The 9174-nt window shown below is 45.0% G+C and overlaps 1 protein-coding gene across 2 annotated transcripts in view; it reads right to left on the bottom strand.

The window, feature by feature from the left end:
• Window positions 1–491: 491 nt before the first annotated feature.
• The window catches only part of PRORP (protein only RNase P catalytic subunit), a 180390-nt gene continuing 171707 nt past the window's right edge, over window positions 492–9174 (bottom strand). For both annotated transcript variants that reach the window (XM_059710595.1, XM_059710598.1), the window contains 2 exons: window positions 4773–4968; window positions 492–2891 (listed from right to left, as the gene is read on the bottom strand). In XM_059710595.1, the coding sequence (XP_059566578.1) occupies window positions 2760–2891; window positions 4773–4968 (328 nt within the window). In that variant the 3' untranslated portion in view covers window positions 492–2759. The remainder of the gene's footprint in view (window positions 2892–4772; window positions 4969–9174) is intronic.

Genomic DNA, 9174 nt, shown 5'->3' with positions numbered 1-9174 from the left:
AGCGAAGCACAGTGCCTTTTCAAAACCTTTGTTTATGGCTGACTTTAAAGACACTTTCAATTCCCAGGACCGCTTTTTAAAAAAACTTCATCTTTGCATTGTGTCTTGGACCTTGCGTGACAGGTAGCCTGTTTGACTCAGGTGACCAGAATACATAAAGGCAGCTTATGTGTTTGTTGCCAGTCACCTTTGTTCAGAGAACCCCTGCACTCCCCAGGTTCCTGTGTTAGATTTAGTTTGTGGTCCTAGGATGGTTCCTCCACTGCTGGACAAAGAACAGATGCACCTTAATTTACCTCAAGGAGAAATTAGGGTTTTCTTTTTCTTTTTAAATATATTTTATTGATTCTTTACAGAGAGGAAGGGAGAGGGATAGAGGGTTAGAAACATCGATGAGAGAGAAACATCGATCAGCTGCATCCTGCACACCCCCCAATGGGGATGTGCCCGCAACCAAGGTACATGCCCTTGACCAGAATCGAACCCAGGACCCTTCAGTCTGCAGGCTGACGCTCTATCCACTGAGCCACACCGGTTAGGGCAAGGGTTTTATTTTTCAATGTTATTAAAGAGTTAAAAAACAATGCAATTTCTCTATCACAATTGTCTACACTGCCAGCCATTCTGGAAATGAGGGGCCTTAAAGAGGTACTTCCGGTCCCCTTCCTCTCATTCTCCCTTACTCTTAAGTGGCTAACAAAGTTTCTAATATAAATACTGGATGCTCTACCATTCAGTCTGTTTTTATGAACCACTCTAGCCTAAATCAGTGCAAAGAAGAAAGAATAGTTAGCTAGGAATCAAAAGAGGTGGGTTATGGTTGAAATAGCTTCACGAACTAGCTGTGGGACCCAAGGAAGACTTTCCATCTTTCTGGGTCTGTTCTTCCTTTATAAAATGAGCTTTATGTTCTTCAAGGTTCACTCCTGCTCTAAAGTTCTAGCTTCTTTTTGTATCCTCTCCCATCTCTGTGTTCCTTGTGAGACATTTGATTAGGCTTTCAGACAAGCTTATTTAACAAATGCTTTAAAAAATATCAATTATGAGAGAGAATCATTGGTTGGGCGCTTCCTGCATGCCCCACACTGGGGATGGAGCACTCAACCTGGGCACTTGCCCTTGATCGGAATTGAACCCTGAACTCGTCAATCTGCAGGCTGACACTCTATCCACTGAGCCAAACCAGCGAGAGCTGTTTTTTTTTTTTTTTTTAATTTTTCTTAAGATTAGGATAGTTCCTTAAAAAAGGTTTAGCTCACTGAAAGCACAGTTTTCTAAGTATGTAGTTTATGAAATTTAGAAAATAAACATTGGATTTATGAGAGCTTTCTGATTCTCAGAATCTTTCAATGCTCTTATTTATCAAATACTTTCATGGAGACTTCTTTAGTCTAGGTGTGCAGCAGTGCTGAATCCAGTAAATAGTTAAGGAGATGAAACATCCCCTCCTCTGTTTTTCCTGATTGATTGTCTTTCTGTCCATAATATACATCCTACTTATATCCATGTATATTGTTTTATGTAAACAAGGTCATTTTTTCATGTAATAGTTATTTTCTTATGCTAACATATTTTTCTGAGGCACATTGTTGTAAATGCATCAATTTTAAGTGTTTAGTGTAATGAATTTTGACATATATATTCATATATATATATATATATATATATATATATTCCTGTGACAGCATCACCGAGAACTTCCCATCACCCCTAGAAAGTTTTCTTGTGCCCCTTTCCTCAGGCAACTACTATTCTGATTTTTAAAAAATGTTTTTATTGATTTTTTATTTTGAGAAAGAGAGAGAGAGAAACATCCATTGGCTGCCTCCTACACACATCCCCTACTGGGGAAATCTGCCCTGACCAGGAATGGAACCAGTGATCTCTTCCTGCATGGGACGACTGTCAACGGAGATACACCAGCCAGGGCCTACTATTCTGATTTTTATTACCATAGATTGTTTTTGCCTGTTCTTAAATATTAAATCATATGGTATGTAGGAATAAGGAAAAAACTAAAATAAAGTGCTGCAGACATGATTATTTCCAGCTAAAATCAAGGCCCAGTGTGGTATCAACTGGCTAGCAAAGGGATAAAACAGAGAGGCAACTATTAAACGTAATCACTTAGTTAAACTAAGTCAAACTTAATTAAATGAAGAGAAGCCCTCAAAGCAAGTGATGGAATTAATAGTGTTCACAGAATTTTGAACAGATTTGGAAAAGGCATGTTCTGCTATTGGTGGAGGTGAGGTCAGGAGCAGAAATACCAGAAGCACCTGCTTCCTAAGCAAGGGAAACAGATGGCCCAGTAAGACAAACACAGGCTTCACTCCTCACTAAGTTCCCTAACTCTAGTTAAGAATGAATGAATGAATGAATGAATGAATGAATGAATATATGGCCAGTGTGACTCAGTTAGTTGAGCATCCAAGAGGTTGCTGGTTCAATTTCGGTTGGGGGTTTCAGGATCAACCCCCAGTGGGGGACATGAGGGAGGCAGCTGGTCTACGTATCTCTCTCATCGATGTTTCTCTTCCTCTTTCTCTAAAATCAATAAAAATATCTTTTAAAAAAGCAATGGATTGTGAAAAGATATAATTTATTTAATTTAAAAAAAAATCAAATTTGTTGACATACAAACCAACTGGAACAAACAGAGCAGGAGAGAAGCAATGGTCTAAACAAGCATCAACTTAAGAGCTCTGATGCCAACCAGGAGGGCACCCAATAGAAATTTAGCATGGGGGCAAAAGTCATTATGTCTTTCGGTGAAGGCAAAGCCATTTGGTTGGCACTTCATAGGAATATCTTTCCACCAGGTCTTCATCATACGGTATGTGCCACGAGTCTCCAGTTGTTTGCACCACTGTGTCATAGCTGGGAATATGCTGTTGAATTAAAAAGGGAACCAAACATTAAGAACAACACTAAAGGGATACCTAGCTATTTCCCTTTCCTTTTAAAAAAATATTTTTTTTTATTGATTTAACAGAGGAAGGAAGAGGGAGATAGAAACATGAATGATGAGAATTATTGATTGGCTGCCTCCTGCATGCCCCACACTGGGGATCGAGACCCCAGTGTGGGCATGTGCCCTGACCAGGAATCGAACCATGACCTCCTGGTTCATAGGTCCGATTCTCAACCACTGAGCCTCGCTGGCTGGGCTATTTCCCTTTCTTCTCTGACTCCTTATAAATTTGCTTCAGGGACATATTCCTTGTCTTAACAATGGATTTTCAAAGAGCAGCTAGCTCTGTAAAAGTGAACCCAGGTATTAGGAGTTTCTCTTTTGGGGTGCTTCATTTTTAAGGTTAAGGACCCTCTACACCAGTGGTGGCGAACCTATGATACGTGTGTCAGAGGTGACATGCGAACTCATTTTTTTGGTTGATTTTTCTTTGTTAAAGGGCATTTAAATATATAAAATAAATATCAAAAATATAAATCTTTGTTTTACTATGGTTGCAAATATCAAAAAATTTCTATATGTGACACGGCACCAGAGTTAAGTTTGGGTTTTTCAAAATGCTGACACGCGGAGCTCAAAGGTTCGCCATCACTGCTCTATACACACAAACACACACACACACACACACACACACACACACACACACACACACACACACACAATACAGTATTCCCTTTGTTGCCTTTACCAGTTTTATATGTGACAGAGAAAAAGTCAAATATACAAAAATAGAGAAATAGTATCACGAACTCCCATGTACCCATCACCCAACTTCAACCATTATCAACCCAAGGCTAATTTTATTTCATCCATACTCCACCCACTTCCTTTCCTCTGCCTCTATCCTCACCCAAGATTATTTTGAAGCAAACTGCAGATATATAATTTCTTCTATAATTCAATATGTATCTCTAAAAGATAAGGACTTATTTTGTAAATATAAGATTAAAGCCATTTTTACACTTAAGAATTAATAATTCCTTAACAATATCAAATTTCTGTTTAGATTTCCAATTATTATGTGTATACCTATGTTTTACAGTTTGTTTGATCAGGGATTGAAATAAGGCTATTACATTGTGACTGGCTGAATTGCCTCTCAACTCTCTTTTAATCTACAGCTTCCCTTTCCATCTCCATTATTTTGGTAATTTTTTGTTGTTGAGGAAATTAGGTCAGCTGTTCTATTATTTCCCACAGTCTTGATTATGCTGATTGCATCTCTGTGGTATCACTTGATACTCTATTTCCTATAAATTTGTTTAGTATATTTTTTGACCATTAAAGCACATTTACCACTGGCTAGTGTATTTTTCTGTAATAACTCGCCTTTGGATTTTCTCCCTTTGTTTTCACACAAGAGACATTCTTGTGTTTACAGGCATCTAAACTAGAATCAAAAGAGAATTCAATTGAAACCAACCTGTACGAGTGGATTAACCAGGAAAATGGAGTTACTTAGCAAAAGTAGAAGTATGAAGAACCATAGGGATAAACAACTTTGAGTTATTACAAATAAATAAGAAAATAAAAACCATGTATGAATATTTGTATTTGATAACATAATTAGAGCCTAATTGATGATATCCCAGGTGTTTTCAATATGTCAATTAATGTGGGGTTGGCCTATAAGAACTTTTGCTCTAGCAGACTTTCTGTTTCCAGGAACTGGCTAATTCCAAATATCAAACTAAACTGAGAAAAATAAAGCACTTAGGATTGCAACATTCTTTGCTTATGTCACATTCTTACTATGTACTTGACTCTGTTGACATTATGTAAAGAACAGATGACATACCTGAAAAGTTATTTTTGATCCTGGAAACCTATTAATAATTGCCAGCTGATGTCCCTGCTGCCACTTAAAGAACAGGCGCTGGGTCTTGGCATCAGGTAGACAGGCCTTATGGTCCCGCAGCAGATCTTTTGTGATAAACTTGCAGTGATTCCCTGAGTGCAGTGTGGCATACAGAAGGAACGGATCATCCTCTGAGCTGAGTCAGACAAAAGAGGAGACACAATCAAGCACACCACTGAGGAGGCACAGGATAGCATTCTTCACCATGTTTTTTATTTCTTTTTTCTTTTTAAAAAATTATTATTTTTTTTTATTATCTAAAGTTTTACATAAGTCTCCTTTTTCCCCAATTGACTCCCCGCCCCTGCCAGCCATTCCCACCCCAGGCAAGTCCCCAGAGCCCCAGTGTCTGTGTCCATTGGTTACGCTAATATGCATGCATACAAGTCCTTTGGTTGCTCTCTAACCACCCCCCTCCCCTGCCATTTGTCTCTGGATCTATTCTTGTTCATCAAATTTTGTTGATCATTATATCCCACATATGAGTGAGATCATGTGATATTTATCTTTCTCTGACTGGCTTATTTTGCTTAGCATAATGCTCTCCAGTTCTACCCATGCTGTTTGGTTTTTATTTTTTACTAGAGGCCTGGTGCACAAAAATTTGTGCACTGGCTGGGGGGGGGGGAGGGTGTATCCCTCAGCCCCATTTGTGCCCTCTCACAGTCTGGGACCCCTCGGGAGATAACGACCTGCTGGCTTAGGCCCGCTCCTGGGTGGCAGAGGGCAGGCCCAATCCCTAGGTGCAGCCCCTGGTCGGTCTCAGAGCAGGGCCGATTGGGGAGTTGGGGCGCCTTCCCCTGTCATGTACAGAGCAGGGCGGATTGGGAGGTTGCAATGCCACCCCCAGTCACGCTCAGGGTAGGGCTGATTGGGGGGTTGGGGCGCCGCCCCCTGTCACACTCAAGGCAGGGTCAATGGGGAGGTTGCGGCACCACCCCCATCACATACAGAGCCGGCTGATCAGGGGGTGCCCCCTGTCACACTCAAGGCAGGGTCAATGGGGAGGTTGCGGCACCACCCCCATCACATACAGAGCCGGCTGATCAGGGGGTTGGGGCGCTGCCCCCTATCACGCAAAGAGCAGGGCCAATCAGGGGGTTGGGGAGCTCCCCCCTGTCAAACACAGAGCAAGGCCGATCAGGGGGTTGGGGAGCTCCCCCCTGTCATGCACAGAGTAGGGCCGATAGGGGAGTTGGGGCACTCCCCCTGTCACACTCAGGGCAGGACCAATGGGGAGGTTGTGGCTCCACCCCGTCACACACAGAGCAGGGCCCATGGGGAGGTTGTGGCTCCACACTGTCACACACAGAGCAGGGCCCATGGGGGGATTGGGGCGCTGCACCCTGTCACACACAGAGTAGGGCCGATCAGGAGGTTGGGGCACGTTCGCCTGTCAGGAACAGAGCAGGGCGGATAGGGAGGTTGTGGCCCCGCCCACTGTTACACACAGAGCCGCAGGGCGATCAGGGGGTTTGGGCGCTGCCCCCTGTCACACTGCTCCAGGGGCCAGGAGGCCTCGCTGCTCCTCTGATCCTGGTGCTGGAGGCCTCGCAGCTCTGCTGATCCCAGTGCTGGGAGGCACATTACCCTTTTACTATATAGGATAGAGGCCTGGTGCACGGGTGGGGGCCGGCTGGTTTGCCCTGAAGGGTGTCCTGGATCAGGGTGGGGGTCCCACTTGGGTGCCTTGCCAGCCTGGATGAGGGTATGATGGCTGTTTGCAGCTGGTCACACCCCCTTCAGGGTGGGGGTCCCCACTGGGGTACCTGGCCAGTTTGGGTGAGGGGCTGAGGGCCATTTTCAGGCTGGCGGGTGACTGAAGCTCCCAACCTCTCCTTTTTTTCTTTTTTTTTATTCTGGGATTTATTTATCTTCTATGGCTGTCACTGGAACTGAGAGCCAGCTTTAGCTCTGAGGCTCCGCTCCAGACCTTGGCTGCTGAAAGCAGGTATTTGGTTTGTTTGGGTTCTATAATTGAAACACTGTTGCAACTCCAGCTCAGCCGGCTGGCTGAAAGCATGGGGTTTGTTTAGCTTCTATAATTGCAACATTGTTTCTTAGACTGCAAGCTCAGAGGCCGGCAGTAGCAGATGGGGAACCTTGGCTTCCTCCTTCACTGGAGCAAGCAAGCCTCCTGTTCGCCTCAGCTGCCTGGCTGCTGGCCGCCATCTTGGTTGGCAGTTAATTTGTATATCACCCTGATTAGCCAATGGGAAGCATGTCGGAGGTACGGTTAATTACCATGTTTGCCTATTATTAGATAGGACTGTACTTTCCTCAGAGGTCCTCTGCATTCGTAACCAACATAATCTCAGTGATACTTAGGAATGATCTTAGCTGATAGACAACACTATCTAGAACACAGTTGAGAAGTAAGGGGAAAGAAATGCTGCTTGGGACTCTTAATCGCTCAACTGGACTCTCCTACTGGCAGCAGCTTGCCAAGGTTCACAGATTGGCCTCTCCTGGGCACCTCCTAGCCCAACACAAGTAGCAGTCACCTGTAGATCACTCTGTAGCTCATACCAGTGGCCCCCGGCAGGGAACAGGCAGTGGTTGACTCTGCACTTCTCAGGAGGCACCAGAGCCAGTGCATCCGGTGGACAGCTTCAGACCATATCAGATTATAACTCGTACCAAATCCACAAGCAACACACTCAAGGGCAGACTCAGTGAGCACCAAAGCCCCACTAAAGCAAGTCCTACTCCACAGGGATGTCTCCTAAACAACAGCTTTTACACTGTAGTCACAGCTGATCTTCACAGCCAACGGGCCTGGAGGTCAATTCCTCCTGGTGATGGCAACTGCAATCAAGGCTCAACTACAACAAGACTGTGCCCACAGACCACACAGGGGCACACCCTGTGAGTGGGGAAACTGAGCAGCTGGGCCCTAAAGGACACCTACTACACAAAGCCACTCTACCAATTCCAGGAGACACAGTAGCTCTACCTAATATGCCGGGGTCCAACCCCAGCAGGTCCAGGGGTTCCCAAAGGCGTAGACGGAGTCGGCGAAGAAGGAAGGACACGGAGACAAGTGTTCAGTTGATCAGCAGCCTAGCCAGGATCTCTAGCCCGGATCTCCAGCCAAGTTCTGGTCTGGATCTCCAGAGAGGTTCTGCTGTTTATTGTCTTGTTACATCCGTATTTATACCAGTTGATTTTAATCCTGTCAATTTCTATTACAAAGGCTAGGGCGTTTCTTATCTCCATTCCAGGGAGTAAAGATTATGTAGCTTAAGCATGATTGTTTGTAGTGATTAACTACCCGCCTGGCACTTAGTTAAGCAGTTTCATCCCCTCCCTGACTTCAGGGAAAAATTCCTACCTGGGGAAACAACCTTTCTTGGAGAGGTGACCTTGGTTAAAACACACAGCGTTAAGGGGAGCAAACATATTAAGAACAGTATGCTATATACGCCAGGTCCCTTGAAACACATGCTGTGCAGATGTTTCTTTCCTGCAGCGACTGTGTCAAGCAGCAAGGATGGACCGGCTTCCGGCAAATTCCCCCTTTTTTATTTTTTAAATGCTCACGCATGCAAATCAGTGGCCACCTCTCAGATTGGGCCATTTAAGTCTCGGAAGAAGAGTGGCAAGCAATGATAGTGAGCATAGCTATAAACATAGTTGATGGAGCGCAGGAGTCCCATTCCTGTAGAAGGTTGCCAGCCTCTTCAGTCAAGGGATTTCAGCTGTCCTCAAGTTATTGGTTTGATTGTCTTTGTTGGTCTGGCTAGCGGGCAGCGTCACTTGCGACAGGCTTCCCGAAGCGTCAGCAAGTTGAAGGGCTGCATCAAAGGGTCCATCAGGGCTGTGGTTGATGGTGGTGTCGATGTCCGAGGAGGAGTAAGCTGTGCCCTCTGGATCCAGCTGATATGGAAAATGGAGGGTAGTAGAAAAAGAAGAGAAAGCAAAAGAACTACAAGGCATGGAAGTGTTTAGAAAAAAGAGGGAGAAGAAAGGGAAGAAGGCAGCATCCTGACACAGCCCTTTCCTTCAGCTTCCCCTTTCCCTGTGGTCCCAGGTAGAAATGGGAAACAAGTCCTGTTGCAGTGAGAGGGCAGCTGCTGTCAGCCAGTCTCTGTCTTTACCTGGGTCCCGATCTGAGCTGGGCATGGGAAGCAGGAAGCAGCCATGGGGACAGGAGACCTTCCTCAGAAGGGGCGAGTGTTCAAGCCCCTGCACCATTGGGGAGGGGGGTCTGTGCCCCACCTTTGTTGCACCCCAAGTTTTCTCCTACTGGCCCCCGACTGTGCCTGTCTTAGGTTGCCCCACCCTGTGGAGTCTTACCCGTCGTTGACTACCAGCCATCTCTGGGCCAAGTAGGGTGATG

This window comes from Myotis daubentonii, chromosome 1 (assembly GCF_963259705.1).
Source record: "Myotis daubentonii chromosome 1, mMyoDau2.1, whole genome shotgun sequence".
Taxonomy (NCBI): Eukaryota; Metazoa; Chordata; class Mammalia; order Chiroptera; family Vespertilionidae; genus Myotis; species Myotis daubentonii.
The sequence above is the reverse complement of the archived record's forward strand: the minus strand, read 5'-3'. Positions and strand labels throughout refer to the sequence as shown.